Source organism: Phaethon aethereus (genome assembly GCF_964289735.1).
Source record: "Phaethon aethereus genome assembly, chromosome: 15".
Classification (NCBI taxonomy): Eukaryota; Metazoa; Chordata; class Aves; order Phaethontiformes; family Phaethontidae; genus Phaethon; species Phaethon aethereus.
Window position 1 is genome coordinate 4,426,627 of NC_138591.1, and position 24,469 is coordinate 4,451,095.

At 58.2% G+C, this 24,469-nt stretch overlaps 2 protein-coding genes across 2 annotated transcripts in view; one reads left to right on the forward strand and one right to left on the reverse strand.

Annotated features, from left to right (window-relative positions):
* The window catches only part of TNRC18 (trinucleotide repeat containing 18), a gene marked incomplete at its 3' end in the record, with an annotated part of 55,508 nt that extends 49,541 nt beyond the window's left edge, over window positions 1-5,967 (forward strand). The window contains exons 21-28 of the mRNA XM_082006598.1: window positions 257-332; window positions 713-821; window positions 1,764-1,880; window positions 2,154-2,318; window positions 2,882-4,176; window positions 4,403-4,639; window positions 5,116-5,190; window positions 5,761-5,967. Coding sequence (XP_081862724.1) covers window positions 257-332; window positions 713-821; window positions 1,764-1,880; window positions 2,154-2,318; window positions 2,882-4,176; window positions 4,403-4,639; window positions 5,116-5,190; window positions 5,761-5,967 — 2,281 coding nt within the window. The remainder of the gene's footprint in view (window positions 1-256; window positions 333-712; window positions 822-1,763; window positions 1,881-2,153; window positions 2,319-2,881; window positions 4,177-4,402; window positions 4,640-5,115; window positions 5,191-5,760) is intronic.
* Window positions 5,968-9,833: 3,866 nt separating this feature from the next.
* SLC29A4 (solute carrier family 29 member 4) lies at window positions 9,834-15,855 on the reverse strand (the record flags this gene model as incomplete). Its single annotated transcript, XM_082006492.1, has 11 exons — window positions 15,839-15,855; window positions 13,654-13,823; window positions 12,873-13,004; window positions 12,648-12,761; window positions 12,442-12,570; window positions 11,878-11,952; window positions 11,218-11,483; window positions 10,993-11,128; window positions 10,575-10,762; window positions 10,051-10,291; window positions 9,834-9,976 (listed from the first exon to the last, which is right to left on the reverse strand). Exons 2-11 carry the CDS (start codon window positions 13,811-13,813, stop codon window positions 9,834-9,836), a joined length of 1,584 nt encoding a protein of 527 aa, XP_081862618.1. The 5' UTR covers window positions 13,814-13,823; window positions 15,839-15,855.
* Window positions 15,856-24,469: the final 8,614 nt, after the last annotated feature.

Sequence of the window (24,469 nt, forward strand, 5' to 3'; positions counted from 1 at the left end):
GGGCTCTGCCAGTGAATGGGGACGTAGCTGATACAGGGATTGATTTGGGGGTTGTGTAGAGCTGGCTGGAGAGAGACTGACAGAATCTGGCAGGGAGGGAAGGAGAGTTCACTCTGGTTTATCAGCCCTGAGAAAAATCCAATTACCTCTTATAAAACACTTTCAACTAAACTGGTGGTAGGGCTCAGAGGGAGGTGTTAGCTGATCGGGGTGATGTCCTCCATGTGCCGTGTCTGACCAAGCCTTTGTGTTTCAGATACCGTGTGGTGGTGGAAGGCGAGAGGGGAAACCGTCCCCACATTTACTGCCTGGAGCAGCTCTTGCAGGAAGCGGTATGTGAGGCCAAAGGGTTCCTGTCTTTGGTGTCTGAGCCCGATTTTGGGGTGAAGGGGGCTAGCTGGAAGCTTCCCTCTCCCTGAGCTGGGGCTGCAGGGGTGCCCTGGTCCTGCCTTCGTGGCCAGTCTGGACAGAGCTCCCCTTGGTGTGGTTCACTGCCCCGTGGCTGAGCTCCCCCACTGGCAGCGGGCACTAGGCCTGTATGTCATCAGGGATAGTCCTTCACATTGCCCTGTGAGCAGACCGGAGGCCATTTCCCAGCACAGAAACTGTCCCTTGCCTTCTCCAGAGCTGCCTTGCTACACACCAAGTGTGGTGGGATGGTCTGTGCTGGTGCCAAGAATGACAGTAATTGCCTTCCTCTTGTCCCAAGCAGATCATCGATGTGAAACCACCTTCAGTGCGATTCCTGCCCGAGGGCACAAGGATTGCAGCCTACTGGAGCCAGCAGTACCGCTGCCTCTACCCAGGGACAGTTGTCCGAGGTAAGGCCACCCCGGCTACTCTGTGCTGTGAACCAGGGGTGTCTCAGTCCTGTGTATCCTGAGAGAAGTCAGGCTTGTTTGGGGAAGCCCTGAGGTCTGCTGTGAGTGTCCTGGAGGTCAGAGCCTGGCCCATTTCTCTCCTCCGAATCACACCCAGCTCAGTCATAATGCTGGTTTAGTAAGAACCTGTTGGTCCAGGAGATGTGCTCTCATAGGAAGAGGTCTGAGCAATTTAGGAGCTTAAAATACCAGGGAAATACAACACGCTTCAAAAAGTCAGAATAACTCCAGCCCAGGCACCAAACATTTCTGAGGTTTTGGAGGTTTCTAAATCACCTGCACGCTCATAGCTTTGCCTCTGACACGTCAACTCCCCCATCTGGTCCCATTAAAAAGCCAGTGAAAAGCCCTGGACAAGTCTACCATGGCGGCTCTTGGTCACATTGCGTGTGTATAAGGGAAGAATTACTTTCAAGTTACAGACCAGTAATGCTGATGCAAGAAGGGAGGGTGGGAACAGAGCTTATTTCTCTTGGAGAGAAGGTGAAAAGCAACAGCTTCTGGTTGCTAAGTGTAGTTACAAAATGCAGATTAAAAAAAAAAAAAGATACTGCAGTGAAAACGGAGAAGTGAATTTCTGCAAGAACAGAGGGAAATAGGGGAGAGAGGTGGGACATCAAAACGGAATGGTGGTTGCATTCTGGAGCAGTGCTGTTGACTGGGAAATTTTACGCTGGGTGAGCTGGTTCAGCATTATCAGGGACTTTCCATCACAGAGCAAACCTTCTGTGCTCTCCCTGCACAGCCTAGGAAAGGTGTGGATGGGATGCTTTGGAGCTGGTGCAGGATCACTGTCTTCCCCCACGTCCCCACTTCCCTGGCAAGGGGATTTGTACTCTTACATTTGTCCCTAATCCCATCTTCTGCTCCCCCAACCCATAGGAGCCCTGGATCTGGAAGAAGATGGTGATCTCATCACAGTAGAGTTTGATGACGGGGACACAGGACGTATCCCGCTGTCTCACATTCGGCTTCTCCCACCTGACTACAAGATCCAGTGTGAGTCTTGCTGTTCAGTTTTTTGCATGACATTTCCCACTATGAAATGTAGGGAGTTTCAGGCCACTTGCCACTGAGATTTTGGGCTGAGTTCACAGACTTGCAATCACAAAGTTCGCAGCGTCAGTTAGGGACATGCAGAGCTGGGGTGAGGTATAAGCCATAGGGAAAAAGGCCCTGTCCCTATTGCAGAGTTAGTAGGGGTATGTTGTATCGCATCTCTGTTTTATGTGTTATTTAACTGCATTTGACCATCTCTTTGACCTGTTCCAGGTGCTGAGCCTTCCCCGGCCCTTTTGGTGCCCAGCACCAAGCGCCGTAGCCGTAAATCCAGCAAAGACACTGGAGAAGGAAAAGAGGGAGCTACACTGGGGTCAGAGGAGCCCGTGTCAAAGGGCAAAGGGCGAGGGAGAAAGCCAAGTGTCAAGGCGAAAGCTGGTAGGTTGTCACAACTGCGAGACCTGGAGTTGAGAGAGTCCTTGCACGGTTCCCCACCACTCTTCCCAACTTAGAGCTGTTGCTTGGTGCAAGATTTGGAGGGGAATGGATGCACTGCTTGAGTGCAGAGCATCCGTGTATCAGCTCACTCTGCGGTGGCTACGGTTTGCAGGAGGCTGGCTCAGAAGCTAGCCTGGGCTGTGAGAGCCTTCTTCTGTCAGTCAGTGCTGCAGAGCAGGGTCTCTTTTTCAGCTGAGTGTCTCAGCAGCCATCAGTATGGCCAAAGATGCAGGAGATCTGCAGTTTGGTTCCCCTGCAGTTCAAGCAGCATTGCTGGGCATTGCCTGTCAGCTGCTCACGAGCACTGGCATCAGGCCAGACTGCTTAGTAAGGCTGTTCACTGAGCAGGGAGGACCTGTGCCTGTTTGGGGATACCTAAGTGGTCAGGAACAAGCCACCCTTGGCCAGAGACCAGTCAGCATTGGTGTCTGGTTGTGTCAGAGCTTAATAAGTGCCCATCTGGATGGACATCATCATGCCTTTGTCTTTCTTGCCCTCTGCAGAAGAGGCCGCCTTGCCAGAAGAGAAGGATCAGGTTGAATCTTCACCTGTTACCTCTTCAGTCCCAGAGAAGCCAGCCTGCTTGGGCAAGCCAAGTATGAAGGGGTCGCGAAAATCGCAACCACTGACGACTGGAGGCTCTCCTGCACCCACAGAGGAAAAGCGGTCAAAAGCCAGCAAAATGAAGATCTCTGCTAAGCTGCATAGCCCCCCGCAACCCACTTACCAGCCTGCTGTGTTTGGCAGCATCCTCAGCACGGAGCCCTACAGCGACCTCCCGGGAACGCTAGCGGCCTTTGGCTCCAGCGATGCTTCGGTGTCAAAAGCCAAGGCCAAGAAAGGGCGGCCCATAGAAGAGACACAGGAATTTGGCACCATGGTGAAGTCTCAGAGGAAGCATGACAACGAAATCCTGATCAAGCTGGACCATGAGGGTGTGATGTCTCCAAAGACAAAGAAGATGAAGGAGGCAATGAGGATGCTGGAGGACTCGAACCTGGCCACTCGCAGAGACAACAAGAGTCTCTTGGGGCTGGGCTATTCCGCTGCAGTGGGTGCCGAGGGCAAGCAGAAATCTTCCCGAGCCAAAGCAGCTGAGGGAGACCCTTCCCCTGCCAGCTTTGGAGGAAAGTTTGATGGCTCAGCAGAGAGCCTCACTGCTTCAAAGGACCAGGAAGAAAAGGCAGCAGCTCCAGCAGCCGTGGAGGAGTCCGAGAGCAACAGCAGTGACAGCAGCTCAGAGTCAGAGGGAGAAGACGAGACTGAGAAGAACCGAGGGGAAGCCCAGGACAGCAGCTCTGCCAGCTCAAGAGCGTCCACCCCTCTCTCTTCCTCTAACTCCTCCTCTTCTTCCTCTTCCAGCAGCAGCTCCTCTTCCTCCTCCTCTTCCTCCTCTTCCTCGGCCTCATCAACCTCTTCTTCATCGAGCTCCAGCTCTTCTTCCTCCTCCACTACGGATGAAGACTCCTCCTGTAGCTCTGATGATGAAGTAGCTGAGGCCCAGCCAAGTTCCTCAGTGCAGCAAACCCTCCCACCCAAGCAAACCAAGCAGTCAGGGAAATCCCGCATGTCATCCCACGCCCAGAGCCAGAAACAGCCGGCGCAGCAGCCAGTGCAACAGCCGGCACCGCAGCAGAGCAGCAACAAGAGCAGGCCCAAAAAGCGTGAGGGCATCCACCTGCCCACCACGAAGGAGCTGGCCAAGCGCCAGCGGCTGCCATCGGTGGAGAACAGGCCCAAGATCGCTGCTTTCCTCCCTGCACGGCAGCTATGGAAGTGGTTTGGGAAACCCACGCAGGTAAAGAGAGCCTCTCCCACTGCTCCATGATTGGGGTTGGCCTTGGCTGTGTCTGGGGGAGCCATCCTGCATGGATGTCCCTCTGCGCCGTTTCCTGTGGGAATGCTTGTGAATGCTGTGGCTCTGCCGACAGCGAAGGGTGGGATGCGGGACAGGGCAAGCAGTGGTGGTTGGGGGAAACGTGGGCCATCCCTAGGTAATCACCTGTGTCATCCTCTCTTGGCAGAGACGAGGAATGAAAGGGAAGGCCAGGAAGCTCTTCTACAAGGCTATTGTCCGGGGCAAGGAGATAATTCGCATCGGAGACTGTGCGGTCTTCCTGTCAGCCGGCCGCCCCAACCTGCCCTACATTGGCCGGATCCAGAGCATGTGGGAATCGTGGGGGAACAACATGGTGGTCCGAGTAAAATGGTTTTATCACCCAGAAGAAACTAACCCTGGGAAGAAACTCAACGAAGGCAAGGTAGGGTGCTCTCCTTTGCCGAGAGGGCTGCAACGCTGCTTGTTCCCTTTTTTTCCCAAGGGTGAGGAAAACACCCATGGCCCAGTTTGTTACTGGTACCGTAATGGGGGTGGCCCTGTCGTTTCATGTTGTGGGGGCTGCCTATGGTGTGGATAAGCCTGATGTTTACCCCTTGAGCAGGGGAAGGGTGGGTTTTATCGTACTAGGAAATAGAGACTTCTGTGTCGGTCCAAAAAGAGCATCAAGAGCCGGATCCAGTCTTTTTACAGTGTAAAAACGACTGTCCCGGTGCTCGGAAACACTGAATTTTGCACACGTGCAGTGTGGTTCACAGTCGGCTCTTAGTATTTATTACCAGTGGCTGTGGACAGGGGTTGAGGTTGTAAAGGCACATGCGGTGGACAGGAGGTGATAGCATGGAAAAACAACTAATTCACCTGCTTTTCATTTCTATTTTCTCTTCCTCTTGGGCACAGCGCTGGGATCAGAAATCGGGCAGGAGTTTGTCCACAGCTTTGCAGGCATCCAGCCAGAGGAAGGACTTTATGGAGGTTGGTGAGGTTGTGGGGGGAGCAGGGAGGGGATGCTGGGGACACCATTACAAAGACTGCTGGGGAGGTGCCCCCCCAGCTTCTCTGGCTCTTGCTTTTGCCTCAGCTGCTGAGTTTGCAGTGCGCAGGACTTTGGCTGGGTATTTCTGGGAGGGTGGGGATACCTGCAGGTGCTGGGTGTTGGGAGGAACAGAGGGCTGGTATCCAGCCCCCATCTTTGCATTTGCATCCTTGAAGTGAGGTTGACAAACTCCCGGCCTCTGTATTCCCCTGTCCACGTGCTCAGCAGCCACTGTGTTCCCATCGGTGGAAGCTGAGTGAGAGCGAGGGCTCAGGTTTAGTGCACTGGACGGATTGTGTCCACACAGCCCCTGGGCCCGTGCGGATTCCCAGTTTCCCTGCCCTGGGCTGTCAGTGGGGATGAGTGGCGAGTTCTGCTCGAGCGTGAGCACAAGCCCTGGTCAGTTGTGACGGACGTTTTTCCTGCATATTGAAGATGATGCTGTAAATGCTGTGAGATCTAATTGCTCTTTTTCTTTCTGTCTCCCTCTTTCTGTTCTTGTAATGCAGCGAGCCCTCTACCAGTCCTCTCACGTGGATGAAAACGACGTCCAGACCATCTCACACAAGTGTCTTGTTGTTGGTCTGGATCAATACGAGCAGATGCTAAAGACGAAGAAATACCAAGACAGTGAGGACCTCTACTACCTTGCAGGGACCTATGAGCCCACTACGGGCATGATCTTCAACACCGACGGGGTCCCTGTCATCTGCTGACCGCCCAGGGGACATGTGCCACCCCCTGGGAAGGGACGGGACAAACCTGAGGACGTGCCTGTTCAGACGACATGATTGTTTCTTTCAATGCTCATGACTTCTGTGTCACACTACAGACAGGAGAGCGCGAGAGACACGAGGAGGAAGGAGAGGGCTGCAAGAAAGGGGTTGGGGAAGCAGTGACAGGACTTCAGGAAGATGCTGTTGGGTGGTGGTGGTGCTTGAACCCCAAGGCTCTTCTGGAAGTGGCTTTAAGTAAGGTGACACTTTACCAACTTCTCCCTTCCTCCTTTTGGTCCAGGAAAGCACATGGGTCTTGTGATCATTTCACCAGCGGGACCCCCCGGCAGGAGGGATCCCTTTTGTGTCATTTGCCCCCATCAGTAACTTGGAAGCCGCCTGTACGTGGAAGGACACCCACTAGCCTTCTGCGTGCGCTCGTCTCCGTCCTTATATTCCTTTTCCTGCTTAGTTTCGCATGACCCTTGAGGAAGGACAGGGTGAAAGAGAAAGGAGATGAGTCTCAGCGCCTCTTCTCGATCGTCTCAGCGCCTTTTTACGGTTCCCTTTCCCTGGAGGCCCCTGGCTGGCAGGGTGGAGCATGAAGGGGCAGAGCTGGCCCCAGCACGGAGATGGCAGAAGAGGTTCTCTGGGCTGGGAGGAGCCGGGTGGAAGATGAGCCAACATCCAGTCTGGAACGCTGCCTTCCCACTGCCTCGAACAAACAGCCTGAACCCACTTTCCCTGTCACTCCCTGTCCTTCTTGCCCTGGAAGGGTGTTGGGGAGAGCAAGCACATGGCGAGCGGTGACACTTGGCGAGCAAGTGTGCAGTGAAGGGAGGCAGGAAATGGCTGGGAAAAGCTGCTGCTCGGTGCTTGAAGCAGAGGAGAGCACAGGCCATTGGATTTTGGCATGCCTTGCCCAGCTTTGCCCCCGTGTCTTGTCTGAGCAGAGACATGGAGCTGCTGGGAAGCCCTCACCCATCGTTTGAAGGGAATAGGGATGGAATATGAAGCCCGGCAGTGCCCACCTGCGGCATTTCCACAGCCAGAGCCCCGCTGCCACCTTGGGCTCGGGGAGGAGACCGTTCAGCTTGCTCCATCCAGCCAGCCACGGCTTGCAGAGAGCCGCCACCGTTGCCTCGTCCCTCCCTCTGCAGAGCTGACCCACCATCTTGCACATGCTGGACCCGTGGCATCACCGCCGCTGCACCAGGGTTGCACCAGGGTTGCACCTGGCCGGAGGGGACACCGGAGGAGAACCACGTGACGATGCAACATCCTTGCACTTACTTAAAACAAAAAAACCTCCAAGAGACGCACTGATCTTTGCAACTACCGACTCGCACTACAGATTGCTGGGACACGGAGTGAGGCCCGGCTCGGCCGGGAGTGACGGCTCAGGCTCCGGTGGGGAGATGCTTAGGACAGCTTGGAAACTATCCGCCCTGGTACCAGCTGCGTACCAGAGACTGGAGGCCGGGGCTCAGGGGAGAGGGACGCCCCTACCCCTCGTCCTTTAAACGAACCACATGGTGCTGAGCTCGTACCATCTCCACCGGGGGCCACCGGCGCCTCGGCGCGACGGATAGTGACGGTTCTAGCCTGTACAGTTTTAATGTACCAAAAGACTCTTTAGCCCTCCTGTATTATAAGTCTTTAAATGGATTCAACTTTTTAATTATAAATATAAATATAAATATATATATATAAATATAAACTTTTTAAAACTGTGAAAAAAATTATGAAATTATAAAAAAAAAGAAAAAAACAATGACAGAAATGAACACAGTCTGACGTTTAGAATATTATTTTTTATTTCCTGTTGGATTGTGATTGTAAATGATCTGGGAACAGGCACACCCCCCACGCTCAAAGTGTACTGTACTTCTAGAAGCAAATTGTGTGAGCATATTTTAAAGAGCGAGAGAGAGAGCGCGAGAGAGATTTTATGCTAATGTTAAATAGAAAGCACTTAAAACCCACTGCCTTCTATGGAACACAAGGATATTTCAGACAATCGAGAGGAAAGGAGAGCCAGGTTTTTGTCTTTTTTTGTTTTGTTTTGTTTTGTTATGTTTTGTTTAAGACAATTTTTTTGGCATTCTGTTTGTTGGAGAACTCCGTGTGATCTTTTTTCATAAAAAAAAAAAAGTTAATTGAAAAAAAAAAAAAGCACCCCAACGAAGCATCTTTCTTTGTCTCGCTTGTCCTGACTGCAGGGTTTTGCTCCCTTTGGTGGCAACGGTTGCTTTTTGGCTCAGCCTCTGCCTCCCGTTCAGGGTGAGGCCGAGCCCAGGCGCCGCAGGGCTGGTCAGGGAGTCCCCGTCTGGCTGGCTGGCTGTCCCCCTGCGGGGTGGCACCGATGGATGCGATGGGACACCGGAGCGGAGGTCTCTGCTCAGTGGGGCCCGTGGGGCAGGAGGTGTGAGTCCTTCCCCTGCAGCCACGGTCACGGTGCCTCCCGTACCCCCAGCGCCGCGGGGACGGTACCTTGCAGATGAAACGCTGATTTGCTCTTTTTGCCAGGCAGGGGCTGGGCAGGGCGAGACCCCGCGGTGCTGGGCGGCTGGGTCAGCGTTCCGAGCCTGGTGCTCGCTGCCTCCTGCTCCCACCTCCTCCAGCCCTTGGGCTTCGCTTCCTCGGGAGGTGGCACCTGCCGACTGCCGGCACAACGAGGGGCAGCCGGTCCCAAAAAGCAGCAGCCCCTGGTGTTGGCACCTTCTCCAGATGATGGTTTCTGCTCAGACCCTTCCCTCTCCTGCTTGCTGCCCGCAAAGGTGTTGCGCTTCAGCAGCAGTTTGCAGGCTGGCAGGGGTTCAATGGGACCCGGTGACAAATCCGGCTGCCCCAGGTGACAGAGGGGACCCTGGAGATGGGGAGCAGCACAAGAGGCACCCCGAAACCCCACAGGACAGGCAGCAGGCATCACCCTGTGTGCGTTTGCCACCCCATCGCCAGCAGCCGAGTGCCTGCAGTGCCAGGACCACACCAGTGGCACGGCTAACGACCAGCGATCGTTGCAAAGACATTTAATCTGGCGTCGGCTTCATTTACGTCCCTTGCAATAAATCCTGAAGCGCAGCAGCCGCTCGTGGGCGGCGTCCACCGCACTGTGGCCTCAAGACCCCTCCTCAGGCTGTCGGGAACACCCCTCTGCCTCGTTACAGCCCGGGAGAGGGAGGTGATGGGGCAGACCCACAGCATGGGGTGGGGGGAGGCAAGATCCTGCCTCTCTTGCAGTTAGGGACAGGGGAAAAAAAAAAGACACAAACAAAAAGTTGGGTTTTTTTTCCCAGCCAGCAGAAGTGAATTGTCTCTTCCACACAGCAATTGGCATATTTGGGGGGGATTGTAATCTCAAGCCATTCTTGGTGAAAACCTGCAGCACCGTCAATGAAAGCCAAGACCCACCTTCCCAGAGCCACCGGAGCCTGAAGGAACATTTCCTTCCCTCCTCTTCCTCAACCAGCCCTCCACCACCCTCCTCCCCAGGGCTGGTCCCCAAGGGAATACCCTTGGGGATTTGGCAGCATTTTCTTCCTCCTGGCAAGGGCTTGGCTCAAACAGGAGAAGACCCCCGGCTCCTTCCCACCGGAGAGCTGCACATTGCTGATGGGGAGCCCCCCAAGAACAATGGGACCATCCCCCAGGGTGGGGGGAATGTCACCCCAAGAAGTGGCCCTGGCTGAGCAGCACAGGCCGTTTTGGGATGCCCTGACCCCATGCCAATGGGATGCTGGTCTCTGCCCACACTGGGGCAGCTTTCTGGCTCTGGGCTCCCTCCCCAAGGAGGGACATGCGGGGCGGTGGGGACCATGGTGGGAAGCAGGTCCCATCTTGTCCCCACCGCCCCACCCCGAGGCTCAGTAGCCTGACGTAAAGGAGCCGTTGGAGATTTCGGTGTAGAAACAGGTACTGTGGGATGTACTGGTGAGGCTGTAGGCAAAATATGCCACGGCAGAGCCCAGCGTTAAGCCCGTCATGTAGGACACGGTCATGGTGTTCCCTGCAGGAAGGGACATGGGGTGTCAAGGCACTTTGGCCACCCCACGTGGGGTCCCCAGGAGGGCTTGGTCCTACCTGCCAGCTCCCGCTGCTCGGGGCTCACTTTCCCGGCGGCCAGGATCATGGGGACGCTACCGAAGTAGCCGTTGGTGATGCCCATGAGGAGCGAGAAGATGCAGGGCCAGGCAGGGTGGCCGAATGTGGGCCTTCCGTTGGGGTAGACACACATGATGAAGAGGGGGATGAAGACCACACGGAGGCAGGAGTAGACAAGGAGGTGGGTCCCTTTCCAGTCGTAGGGCAGGGCAGCCAGGATCTGCAGTGAGGGGCAGAGACCACGCTGTGGGGGCCGAGGAGGCTGGGGAGGGCAACAAGGTGCCCAAAATGGGGCAGCAAGGAGAAGAGGAGATGGTGGCAAGACCATCTGCTGCAGGATCCCAACCTCAGCCATGTCGGTGAGCAACCTCACACTAGTTAGACACCCATGGGGTGGAGATGACCCTTGGTGGAGCCAAGCGGCTTTGAAAGAGGACACAAAAAGGAAGCACAGTGGAAGGGACGCATCCACCCCACCACGTTGGAGTTGGCTTCTCTCCTACCTTGCCGACGAAGTCGGAGAGGTTGAAGATGGCCATGATGAGGATGGGGAGCCATTCCCCCAGCGTGCAGTTGTGGATCTCTGATTCCAGCCCAGGAAAGAGGCACAGCGTGATGAAGTAGGTCATGGCGATGGAGAGCATGTAGGCCCAGATGAGCCGGGACACGACGTAGCGGTGGAGCAGCATGTCTGGCAGGTACGGGCAGCACAGCTCAGCCAAAACCCACTGACCTACCCTTGCAGAGCCTGAAAGTCTTGCCTGCACCCAAGTAGTGGCTTCCAAAGACATGCTTGCCCCATGTTTTTGGGTGTGTTGAGAAGGGATGACCCTTCCCCAAAGCCCTAGGCTACCGATGGCTCCTTCTGCCCCACAAAATGCTGCAGAATTGGCTCACCCCTCCCCTGAACCCACCACCCACCTCTGAAACTGGGCCAGCTCCTCTTGATTTTGGGCCGAGGGACATCAAAGCGCATGTAGGTGCCGCTGCCGGCCAGCTCAGCTTCGGGGCCTGGGCTGCCCCGGGGGGAGCTTGGCTGCCCCCGCAGCCGGTTCTCCTGGGCAGGGGAGAGAGGGGACACCAGTGACGAGCTCCAGTGGTGAGAGGGACCCCAAGAGGCACCAAGGAAACCCACCCTTGACTTACAAATCTGATATCCTCAGCAGTGACATCGTGGTGGACGCGGTAGCCTGTCCCATGGTCACCAGCCCCCTGGGGCTCGGGGAGACCCTTGTGGGAGCAGGCGGTGTAGTGGCGGACAAAGCGGGTGCGCTTCACCAGGAGGTGGAGGATGAAGCACGTCAGCTCCATGCCGATGGAGATGAAGAAGAAGATGACCGTGTTCTCCTTCTCGTCTGACAGCAGCAGCTTGGTGAAGATGCGGCTGAGTGAGATGATGACCCCGGCGGTGCCTGGTGGCACAGAAGAACTATTGGCACCGGATCCTGCCGAGCCCCACAGCTCGGGGACCCCCAGCAGCCCCCCACCACAGGGAGGTGATGCCTCCAGGTGTGGAGTAGCTACAAGCAGTGGTTTTTGGGGGCAGTGGAGCCAGCTCCTGGCGGACACCCCCACCCCCAGCTTGGCCCGGCGGTGCCATGGGTCTTGCAAGTGATGTACAAACCATTAAACACCCTGGTTTGCCGCGGAGCACCCTGGGGTGGCCCTGATCCGCTGGCCACCTGGCCAGGCTGTGCTGAAGTGAGTGGGGTGCGAGTCGCCGGGGCCCTGGGAGAGAGGAGAGGAGGGTCTCCCCCGAGCGAGCCCGCCCAGTCGAACGCGGACGCCGCAGACGCGGGTACTTACTCTCTCCTGTCATCACCCCCTGCGTGTAGCGCTTGGGCAGCAGCCCCGTGTAGCCGTAGAAGCTGGATTGCTGCACTTCAGGAGAGATGCGCCGAGGGGAGAAGGGGGGATTATTGCTGCAGCCGAAATGCCGGGTAGGGAGAAGAAACCCCAGTGGGGCCCACATGCCGTGCCACCCGGGAGCTGCACCCTTCCGGAACAGCTGATGCAGCGCCCGAAGCCTTCTTGCCCCCAAGTGGGGGGCTTTTTGCCCTCCCTGGATGCCCCACCACGGCTGTTCCCACCAAGAGTGACCACCAGGTGCAGGGGCTTGGGGAGCCACCATGGTGGCCCAAATGGCAAAGTCATCATGGTGTTGGGGACCGATGCGTGGCTTGGTGCTGGTGGCCCTGTCCAGTCCCGCGGTGCCTGGGCAGAGAGGGAGGGGACGGAGCGGGGACGTGAGGGTCAGCTTACAGGGGCCAGAGCAAGAGGTTGTGCCAGGAGACCACGGCTCTGGGGATGGGGGTGTTTTCCCACCCCTCTCTGAGGGCTGTGCTCCACGCCAGCCGCTGTCCCGCGTACCTGTGCAACCGAAGGCCACCACCCCGACGGCAACCAGGTTGATGGCGTAGGCCTGCCTGCGAGTGAAGAGCTCCAGCCAGACGTCGCAGATGCTGACGAAGAGCAGGGGCCCCAGGGCGAAGAGGTAGCCTGCGGGTAGGAGACAGAGGCAGGTGGTGGGCAATGCGGGGCCAGTGCTGCCGGGGGCTGTGGGGACCCCCACTCACCCACGGAGATCCGGGTGTGCAAGCTCAGCAGCTCCACCAGCGCGTTGTTGAGGATGACGGCCACCAAAGCCACCAGGATGTAGGTGAGGCTCATGTCGAAGACAATGGAGGTCCCTGTGGAGAGGCAGGTGATGGGGGGGTGGGGGTCTGGCTCCCCTGGAAGTGGGGCCGAGCTCTCCCGACGTTTGGGATGGCTGGGAAGTGCTGCAGCTGCTGGAGATCTACCTGGGTATTTATGGTGCAGGTAGTCCACATCGGTGATAAAGCTGTTGTACGGCAGAAGAAATCCCACCCCAGCCAGCAGCATGGCAAAGTAAATCCCATGGTATCGATCCTGGGGCTCGGGATCCTCAGAAGCTGCCCCAAAAGGGGAAAGAAAGAGAAAAAGATGTGACAGTGGCACGCTGCACCCATGGGACCTGCAGCAGATCCCAGCCAAGGTGTGACGAACGGTGCTTCCACATCCTTTGTGGCAGCAGGGGACAGCCACAGCTCTCACGAATAAATGGCCCCAGCCCCGAGAAACTCCTCTAAATAAAGGCATTTCAACGAGGGACCCGGGAGGCAGGAAAACACCCGGGCTTTGGGGCTGCTGAGGCGAATGACCCGAGAGCCAGGCATGAAGGCAGCAGCCAAAGCCAAGGCGCAGGAGAGGTTGGAGGGGCTGTGGAGGCGGACAGGGCTGCCCCGGCATGCGGAGCAGGGCTGGAGGAAATCCTGGGAGCATCCCTGAGCCCTGCACGGGAAAGGGAGAAGCTGCAGGCTGGGGCTGAGCCGGGCAGCAGAGCCAGGGCATGAACCCTCAACTCCTTGCCAGCCAGCGGAGCCCGCTGCCGCGGGACGCTGCGCAGCTCACGTGGGTACGAACGGGTCCAAGAAAAGGCGTTCGGCAATTTTATGGCATTTCAGGCCATTTGTGGCTATTAAACCAAGGAAGCTCCTAAATGCGTGGGAAACCAGCCGGAAGCCCGGCTCCTGGCTGCGGGTCGGCCATGCCTGCCCTCACCCGGCTCCATGAAGGTGAGGACGCCCTTGGCCTGGCTGCCCCGCTGCAGCTCGTCCTCCTCCAGCTGGTAGCTGTCGAAGCTGAAGCTCATCACCACGTTGCCCTCCGGCGTCCCCGCCGGGCTCAGCTCCTTGAAGCGCTCGGCTCCCACCGAGCCCATCGTGGCCGACCTGGGAGGGAAAGCGGTGACACCCCCAGGGCGCAGCTCTGCGTCTGCTGGGGATCGGCCCCCGGGGGTCTGCGAGGGATGGGTGGCACCTGGCTGGCCCTGAGCCTTCGTCACCTCACTGTACCGCTGCGGCTCCTACATTTTGTCCACCTGGAAAGCTCTCCCCAAGCAGAGCGGGGTCTCTTGACCCACTGGGCAGGGGTTGGGATTTGGGGTGCTGAGTGGTGGTCAGGGGGTCTGTGCAAGCCTCCCCCAAGGCACAGCACTCGCCCCAGCCCGGCTCAGCACCTCACCGTGATGCTACCAGTGCCAAGCACCACCGCATTTTCCAAAAGCAATTAGAGAAATTAATGGGTGAAAACCACTCACGGAGAGTGGCTGTGGGGGAAGATGCTGGCTGCCTCGGGAAGCCCTTGCTCTCTGCTGGCAGCACACGCTTGCTCTGGTTTAGGTCCTTTTTCAGCATCTCTGCTGCCCGGCGCTGGGGCAGAGCCACCGGCCGGGGCAGACACGCTCCTGCAGCCTTTTCAGGGAGAGGACGGGATGTGACCCGTCTTTTAAGGTGAGCATTTTGGATCTGCTCCACGGCACGGCACACCTGGGAGATGCTCTAAGAGCTGCCGGAGACTCCCCAGCAGCACACCCAAGAGGGCTTGTACCAAACGCATCCCAAAATGAACTCCCAAAACACCTGGCATCCACCAGCCACCCTACCAGAGGCACCCAAAACATGGTTCATCCCCATGGGGCCATCCCAGCCCCCCTGGGGAACAGCCCGGGGGCCGCTCTGTATTACCGGTGCCAGTCACTAGATGCCAGCCTGCCTCCGCACCCGCTGCCCACGGACCACCCGGGTGGGGGGAGAATCTCCTCCAAGGCAGCAGGTTGAGGCAGGCAAGGGAAGAAAAATCAATTACAGTGATTCTCCGGTCTCCCTGCCAGACGTGGTGTTTGCAGGAGCAGAGAGGTTTTCCAGCATCCCCCCAGCTGCCAGCATGAGTCGGATGCTGGGGTACCCCCCAGGGTGGGTGGCAAACGTGGGGTGCCCACGGACCCTGCAACCACAATCCTAGAGCCTAAAATGCATCTTCTCGCTGCAGGGACCGGTGGCACAGAGCAGCCACGGCCCCGAGGCTGTGCGGAGGCCTGGACAGGGCCAGGCTGGGGTGCCCACCCTGCACCACGCCGGGATGCGCCCCAAGACCCCCCGCCCTGGAGCACTGTGGGCAAAACAACCCCGTGGAGCACGTTTCGGCTGAGGACATGGCTCCATCCCATCGCTCATGGAGGAGCTGGCTGTGACCCGCTCCACCGAGCACCCTCCTGCGCCCGGTGCTACCCCAGGCAATAAAACCCAGCGGGAAGCACTGCCCGGGATGCCGGGAAAGCCTGTTGCAGGGTTTTTCCATAGCAGAGAGCCCAGCTGGAGAACACGCCGGCTGGAAACGCCCCACACGGACTGCGGCCCAAACTTCTCGATGCCGTGGGGCCGGGAGCGGAGCGGGATGCGCTGCCCGACCACGGTGCGGGAGCAGCCCCCCAGCACCCACCCGCCGAGCATCCCTGCTCCGCGGGGAAATCAGGTTTTCCCCTCCCGTCGTGTTCACAGCCGTCTACACGGGAGGGGACCCGGGCCTGGCCGCCCCTCCGGCCGCAGGGTGGGAGGGCAGGGGGTCCTCCATCGCGGCCAGGGGTGGGAGGTCTCACCCGAGGACAGGGCACACGCAGGGCCGGGCAGCGCGCGGGGACCCCCGGGCACCGCACCCCCCCCCCCCCCCACACACACACACTCCACCCCGCCCCGGTCAGGGCGGAGAAGCGATTTTTGCTCCGCTAAAAGGTTCCCCCGACCCTCCGCAAGTTGCGGGACCCGCTACCCCCCCGCCTGCGGGCTGGAGGAGAAGCCCTGGCCGCGCCCGGAGGGGGGCTCGGGGCTCGGGGAGGGAGCTCTGGGGCCCGGGGGGGCTCGGCGGAGCCGGTCCCCGCGCACCGGCGGTCCCGGCCGTGACTCCTTACCTCCCTCCGCCGCGGCTCTGCGGGACCGGCGCGGCCCCGGCCCCGCGCTGCACCGGCGGCCGCCGGGCCCCGGCCCCGCCGTGCCCGAACCTCCTCCGGGGGAGGGGGCGAGGCCGGCAGCGAGCGCGGCGGCGGCGGCGAGCGAGGAGCAGGGGCGGCCCCGGCCCTGCCTCCCGGCTCCTCCCGCCTCCCCTCCTCCGCCCCCGGAGCGCACCGGGAGCCGGGGCGCCCCGAGACCCCGGGGGAGGGCTGGGCCAGCCCCGGGCCGCCGGAGAGGTTTCTCCAACGAACAGGGCACATTCACACCCCCGGCTATAGGTACCGCCTATAGGCAGCCCGAACAGGCGCCTGGAGGGGTTTCGGAGGCCTGCAGCTAATTGCAAAGAGAGATTAATTAGGAAGAAAGCCCCTGCAATTTAATTTAGGACATGAGGCTTGCAGGGGCCTTCCCACCCTGCAATCGGCTTTGGCGTAAGAGGGGCCGACAGGGTCAGCATGAGCTGTCCCACGGACGGATGGACGGACAGACAGACGGATGGATGGACAGAAGAATAGACAGATGGGCAGAAAGACGGATGGATGGATGGATGGATGGATGGATGGATGGATGGATGGATGGATGGATGGATGGATGGATGGGCTGCAGCTCAGGCTAGCAGAAGCAGCAATCCCTCCAGCTTTTTGGCGAAGCAAGTGGGGGTTCTCTGCTGCCCAGAAAAACCAGGGAGTGGAAGCAGAGAAGGAAGGGAACCACCAGCATCTGTCTGAGGAGAGGACGCGCGTCCCCGAGGCGGGTGCTCCAGGCGTTGTCCCCACCCCTCCGGAGCTGGGCGAGCTGGCCAAGGCTGCAGGTGACATCATGGGGGGCTGATGCTGTCAAGTTTTCTTGCAGGAGCAGCAAGGGATGGGGCGGGGGGACGCAGCCGATGCCCCCTCCCGCCGAGCTGCGTCAGACCAGCCCTTGCTGCCCGCAGCGCGGGAGGATGGCGGCAGCAGGAGAGGTACCGGCCCTGCTCGCACGCCGTGGCTGCAGCGCGCCGGGCTGTGAATGACAATCTTCTCGCAGTCGATAAACGTTGCATTGTGTAAATCGGCCTTCTACCGGGAGCAGGGCTGAGCAAAGGGGCTCCCACAGATTCATTGCAGGGAGGAAAACAGGCCAGGTGGAAATTTCCATCTTTTCTCCTTGGCTGAAATAGCTGGAGTTTGGCTCAGAGCAAGCCAGACTGCTGCGCCAAGCTCTGCCCGGAGCCAGGGGCTCAGCTTTCCCTGCTTCCCCCTTGGCTGAGCACTTGCAAAGCTCAGTGCACTAGTGCAAGGGGGTTATTTTTCAGGCTGCTTGTTTTGGCTGGGCTTGTTCAGCTCTAATTTGATGGTGTCATTGCAAAATCTCAAAGCACCTCCGTCCTGTAGGGGTGTGTCCCCTTGTCCTATACCAGACCCCATCACCCTCTTCCAGGTACCTTGGAAATTTAAGAAAAGGGGGTGACTGTGGTGGGGGTTCCCCGGCTGCGCCTGCTGCTTGGTACCCAGATGGTGCAAGTGCTCTACAAAAAGAGCAAGACCAGCTGAAGCATATGTGTGCTCGCCTTTTCGGCGCTCGCCAGGCAGCATTGCTCAACGCCTTCCACAGGGATTCTCCCCATGAGCCGGCTCTTCCCATCCCGAAGCCCCAGGTATGGAGCCGGGGGGTCTTTTAAAAGTCACCAAGCTCAGGGGAGCATCTCAGCTCCCAAATGCACCCGGTGCTCACTGAGCTGCGGGGAGATGCTGCGACCAAACACCTCGTGGCAAATAACAAACCCTTGACTTTTACTGTCCTGTCTCAAATCACAAAACCCCTTGATCCCCATTTTGGGGGACGAGGGGGTTCCCTTTCAGCTATTTCTGCTATGGGTGCAACGGGGCCGTGCTGGGGCACCTGACGAAACTGCTACGGCTTGGAGGGCTATGGGGCACCACAGGGAAGATAAATCCATCAGGGTGAACTTCTCCGAGTGCTTTCTCTCTGCTTTCCCCATCGCTAAGGGCAATGTTAGACCCAAACAACACTGTCCACCCTCCCAAAGTGCCCAAGGTGCCCCCGAGGATGGGCTGAGCCGCCTGTCCCCGATGGGGACATGGGTGGTGGTCCCCTGAGCTGGGCTCTCCCCAGGTTTTGCTGGGCTCTTCAATTTTTTAAGCTGGCCCTGAATAATTCATCTTTGATGGAGCTGGCTCGAGGTCGGTGAGCTTGGATGCTCCTTGGGTTTCTTCTTGACCCACTTCCACAGCCAGGAAAACCTGCCAGGCACGATGCTCCGAGTGCGATGGGGCGAAGCTGGCCTAGACACCCTGGTCCCCACAGCAGGAGGGACATCCCGCCCAGAGAGCCCCATCCTGGGGTCTCCCCCTGAACCCTCCCATCGGGTAACATGGACCACAGAGCATCCCTCACCCAAACAACAGCTTTTTAGAGGTATTTTTGCCTTCTCCCTTTTTCCCTGCCTCTCCCCGCTGTCCCACGGCTCCCAGCACAAGTGGGTGCATCCCGGCGGCATTTGCCGGATTACAAAGAGGGATTTGCTCGGCTCCGTGAACCAGCTCACGCCCTGCGGCTGCCTCACCACGGCTCCTTGCTATTCAGAGCCTCACCTCGCTTTCCTGGAGCCTGGTCGAACACTGATTAATCCCGCCGGGTGGAATAAGACGCTGCTGATTCATTTGGCTCGGAGATGTTGGATTAGGATGGTCTCCAGAAATCCCCTGTATTGCGGCTTTTTCTTGCCCTTCCAGCGGAGTCAGGATTTATTAATCATTGCTGCTGCAGAGGTGAGAGGAAGGAGAGACCTTTCAGGTGTCTGCATCCCACCACACTGCCAAAAGCCACAGCTTTACACCCTTGGGGACCATGGGAAGCGTCTGTCCCTACTGTCCCCACCTCCTGGGGACAAGAGCTGGCCCTTGGTTAAGGAGCAGCAAAACCCGGCTCTTTAACCAAACCGTGCTCACCCTGCCAGGGTGCCCCGGGCTTTCCGTGCCCAACGCCGTGTCCCCTCCGCATCCGCCAGAGCAGGGGACACCGCACCCGCGATCGCTGAGCAGGGGACACCAGGCAAAAGGGTGAAACATCTGAGCACCCCCCTCCCACACCCCCACGCTCAATGCTCTCAGGAGCGCTGCGCATCCATCTCTTCCGCTTCACAGGAAGGGGAGGCTGATCCCGAGCCTGCAATCCTCCCTTGGAAAAATTCCTCTAAATAGCACCGCAGCCCTTGCATCCTTCCCTGGGGTTTGCTCCCAGTGGCGGCCGAGCGCACCGTGCCGGCAGCGGGAGCATCCTCGGCAGCGCCGGCTTTGGACAGAAGCGGTGGGGATTAAACAGGGATGTTATCGCTTGGCCGGACTCACACTTGGGGGATTATCAGGGCCTGCGAGAAGCGGGGAGTAGCCAGGGAATTTGTTCAATGCAACTGGAGGGGTTTGTCACAATCCGGTTGCGGGTGAACAGAAATCCCCGGTGCTGGCAGGAGCTCGGCACTGGAGGCCGCAGGGATTAACTGGGTTTTCCCCGGGCTTTGCAACAGGACTGGTGTGGGAGGAGGAGTTGCTCTAAGCCCAAAGCACTGGGTTTAAATGCTCCAGGGAGGCACTCCAGGGGCTGAACATGAGCTTTGGGGCACCCAGCCCTCATGTCAAGGCTAAGGACCAACTTCTTGGATGTGGATGCCCCAAATTCTCCTGCAAGGGGCTACTCTGTGCATCCCTCCTGCCTCCAAATCAGCTAAACCAGCCTGGGAGAGCTGGAGAAACCCGGAGAGGATACTCACAGACTTTGCATTCCTTCCTCCCTCCACCCCCCTGCCCTGTTTGTTGGAAGAGATTTGCATCCATCGCTAATTAATCCAAGATGAGCTGCTAATTCAGCTCCTTGATTGCAACTTTGCATAATTGCTGCACGCACAGGCAGACTGGCAGGACGGGATAAAAAAGGAGACTATCAGCAGCAGGCGCAGAGGAAACAACGGCCGAGAAGGGCCGGTTCAGCTTGCTCCCACTCACCGGGCTATTTAAAGACCCAGGTTGAGGGAAGAGATTTTTCTCTGGAAGGAGAAAATGGTGGCAGTCACCCTCGGATGGTTTTTTTGCCCCATGCCGGGCTCACAAAGGGCCTCGCCAGCAGCCACAAAGCCTGAGCCCCTCTGGCGATGGGGAAACCGTGAGTTACAGCAACACAGCCCTTTTAGCTATTCCCATCGTGCCACCACATGCTGCTCTCCTCCCCATGCTTCCCTTTTTCCACTGTCCACGCAGCTGTCTGTAGGTTTCAGAGTGAACACTCCACCAAGGTGAGCGGTGCAATTGCATCCCCCAGAGCCAGGGCTCCAGGCTTCTTCCCCACCCACTGGGTACATCAGGCTCCTGCAGCCATGAAGGCTATTAAACCCACCCAAAACAAGCCCCAGAGGCCAGTAAGCCAGGCCTGCCGGCAAGGAAAGCGACCCAGTGGCACAAGGGAGGCCGGGCAGCATCGCCCAGCGCCATGGCAATGGGCAGAGCCCCCAGCTGAGCCAACCTAAGCCCTCAGCAGCACAATAAGTGGGAAAAAAATCTGCTTATCCCACCGGCGATGCGCAAAGCCGTTCCCACCAGGCTCCAAAAGGCAGGTGGGCACGCAGGGGCCATGCAGCCGGTGCCGCACGGGCGGGCGCTGTGCAAGCAAATGAATGCCGAGATTGGCTTGTGGGTTATTTTGCCACCCTCCTCTTCCTCCTCTGCTCACATCCCACCCCCAGTTTCCCCCCACCAGTTTAACACCTCCGCGCACACCCCAGCACCCCGAAAGCTGAGCGACAGGGCAGCCCCGCGCTCCCTATTCACGTTTCGCCCTGCAAAAGAAAAGAGCTACTTTCAGCTCCAGCCTTTTCTCTCGAAAAATGCAGCTCCCAGCCCGGAGGCCCCTTCCCCGGCCCCATGGCGTGGGCTGAAAGGGGGCTTGGGTGGCCGGGCTGGCCCCACCACCCCTCTTAATCAGCCGGGGCATGCATGAAGCCTAATGCCGTCGCGAAGATTTCGGCACTATCGACACACACGGCGCGTTAAACGCCTTACGGGGGATTTGCATAAGCTCGGGGAGGGAGGAAGAGTGCGGAGAAAAGCATCGACAATGGGAAAGTAAATGCATTAAAGTGCTTAGGAAAAAAAAAATCTGATAAAGGAGTAAACCAGTTAAGGGAATATATTACTCATAACCCGGTTATTCAAATCCTCTCTTATAGGAAATCCTCTTAAAGCGATCACCTGATTGTGTGTTAAATTCCTAATTGAATAATAAAAGAATTCTGTATTTCGTCCATCGAGGCACAAAGATGGGAGCCCGCGCGGACGCCCACTCGGAGGGAGCCGGCGACGGGGGAGATGCGGGGAGAGGGCTCCCGGGGCAGCAGCGCCAGCCGGGGGGGATGCGGTGGGAGATTTGGGGCCGAGGGAGGGTGCGGGGCGGGGAGGGATGCCTGCGAAAGGAGAAGGCTGCAGCGCCGAGCGCCTGTGCAGAAAGCTCTGCCGGGACGGGGCGAGCAGCGCGGGGACCCGCGGGGAGGGGGAGGACCCACGGGGACGGGGAGGACCCGCTGGAGCTCACGAAGGACGAAAACCCACCAAACGTGACACCCGCGCTGGAGCCGCGGGGAGCTCAGCGCCTGCGCCCGCCCAGGCTGCGGGGGGGGGGGCGGTTACAGCCGTCCCTGAAGCTGCCGGGACCAAGGGGCGGCCCCCCAAGTCCAGCGCGGGGATAACACCACTGCCGCCCCAGGCCCCCGCCGCCCCCTCCCCCGGCCTGCGTGTCCCCCCGTTTTCCCAGCAGGGGCTGAGGGCGCTGCCTGCGCGGCCGCTCCTGCCTGCGGCTGCCCTGCCCCCTGCCTCCACGCTAGAAATAAGATGCAAAAAAACCGCCCCACAATAATAATAAAAAAAAATAAACAAAAGCATCACCTGGCACTCAAGAGGCGAGGGAGAGCAGCGGGACTGACATGCACCAGAGCCCCAGCCTGCGCTGGGCGGGGGGGGATAGCGAAAAAGAAACAGAAGAGCTAAAAATAGCCCTGGGAGCTGCTTTCTTCCCGGAGATCATTTTTCTACCCGGCCATTCCATTTCATAAACTGGATTATTTACTTATTTCTCCCCCTCTTTACTTCACTTTTTTTTTTTTTACTTCAATGCCACCACTTTACCCCCCCGCACGTCTCTTTTAAAAGCAAGTTAAAAAAAACCCCAAAACAAACCACCACCCAAAACCAAGGAAAAAAACACCCCAAACCAATCCCCTTGATGGCTCCAGCAAAGGCTTGCGTTGCTACAGCTCTTTCTGGGTAATTGAATATCCCAGAGTGCATCTGCTAATGCAAACTCTAATACAAATAAGCGGCAGCGGTGAGCTCGGGGAGGGCAGAGGCAGCAGCTGAGAAAACAAAGCGAGCAGCGCCCAGCAAAGCCCGGCCCAGCTCGGGGCTGGCAGAGACTTTTCATTAGGCAGAACTGGATTGCCAGGGCCAGGCTGAGGTCGCACTCCCGGGCAAGCGTGGGAGCTGGTAGCGAGCGGGGCGGCAGGGGTTGCAGGGAGATGCTTATCGAGTTATCCTTGCCGCAGCACCCTTTCTAGAGCCGAGCTTGTGCACAGCAACGGGGTGCAAAGCCCCCCCCCGCGTCCCAAGGGACACCCCCGTCCCCCTGAGCCCAGCAGCTGCCCCATGGCTGGCGCAGCTCCAGCCGTACAGAGGAGGTCGTGGTTTTGCACCTCCTCGATTCAGCATCCTCTGGCAGCAGCAGGGAAATCAGGGATGACAGCAGCAGTTAATTTGAGCCTGCAGAGGCCATCTTTCCCTGCATGTGTTGTTTTGTTTCCACATAGACTTTTAATAACTCATTTCAGATGGTAAGAAGAAATAGCTACATCCTGACCTCTTGAAATGCAAATTGCCTTTTGTCCTGGGAGATGCAAAAGGCCGTTTCCTACCTGAAACGTTAAAAAGGAGCGAGATAAGGTTTCCCAGCTCTGCCTCCCCGCTTTCATTTTCAAAATTGTTTTTGGGGGAGAAGAGATGCTTTCTGCGATTTTGCTGTTCTTGTTGCCCATACAGAGCAAGCGTGGGGCAGGGGGGCCCCATGGGGCACCTGGAGCAGACACCCCTCTACCCTGAGGGTGCGTAGGGAGGGCTCACGGCGTAGGGTTTGCATTTCCCTACAAACCAGACCCGCTCCAGACTTCAGCCAACAGCAGAGGTTGTGGGGACAGGCAAAACCCAGAGCTTCGCCCCCTCCTGCCAGGACTCGGGCTCAGGGCCCAATTTCAAAAGCTGCAATACGATGTGCAGAGTCGTGCAGTGCCAGGCTACCCCCCTGGTTTGAAGACATAGCCAAAACCACCACCGCTCTGCTGTGGCCTGGCCCCGCCATGGCCCCCAGCCCAGCCCAGCAGCCACTAAGCTCGTTCTGCAGCCTCCCAGCAGCTTTCCCACGCTGGAGGCTTGTGGCACAGGCAGCAGCCAAGGGCCCTCCGCACCCCCCCCCAGCCCCAACTTGTTCTAGTCTGAGTCTGCACCAGTGCAGAGAAGGTGCCCTGAGCATGCACAAAAGGTGCTGCAGAACTGGGCAGAGAGACGCTGCAAGAGGGAACAAGGGAAGGAGCAGGGATGCTCAGGGGGGAAAAGGCTGGGATGGTGCTGGGGAAGGAGCAGGGAGGCTGGAGTCCCTACACCCCACTCTAGCAGCTGCCCTGGGGCCGAGCACAGCCCCCCAGGCCCCAGTACTGTTGCCTTCACAATCAGAAGGGCCAGGCTTCCGCTGGGACGTCGCTCTGACTACCCTCCACCGATAAAATCGCTTATCAGTCCCGATCTGGAGCTGCCGAGGGACTAGATGGTGAAGGGTTTTGCCCAGCACCACTCCCCTGCGCCGCACGGGGAGGGCAGCAAGGAGGGTGCAGCTGGCCCCATTCAGCGAGAGGTGCTGAGCGGGTACATGTCACGCTGGCACCCGGAGGTGATAGTTTGTACCCACCACGTGGGCAAGGTGGGTCCGCTCACCGTGTGCCTTGGTGCTCCCCAGCAATGCACAAGTCCAGGTCAGGGGCTAACACAACCCTGCCTCGCCCCTGCAAAATAGTATCCAGAATATCAAAATACTGTCAAAAGGCTCTAGGCTATTTTCTGGACTTACCTGGGCTCAGTGATGTCCAAATCCTTTATTATAACCTGTAACTTAACAAAACTCACTGCTGAAAAAAAAACCCAACCAAACATAATACGGTGCTGGAACAGCAGGCATCAGATTTCCTCAACTCCAGCAGGCTGGGCAAAGCCCTCATTAGCTCACAACACATGGTTAATTAGATAAAGAAATCTCTGCCAAGGGCCTGGCTGAGAGCCATCTGGGGCCAGGTTAGATGGGGCACGCAAGAGGTGCATGCTCAGGGAGGGGGGAGCATTCAGCCAGGAGCAGGTGCTGCAGCAGGACAAGTTTCTCCCAAACAGGGGCAGGATCAGAGCAGGGACAGTGCTCCCCTCTGCCTGCCACTCCCCCAGCACCCGCTTTCTATCTGCTTGCTCTAAAAAATCGTGATGCTTCATCAAAGGAGGTCTGCTGCAAACCAGCGT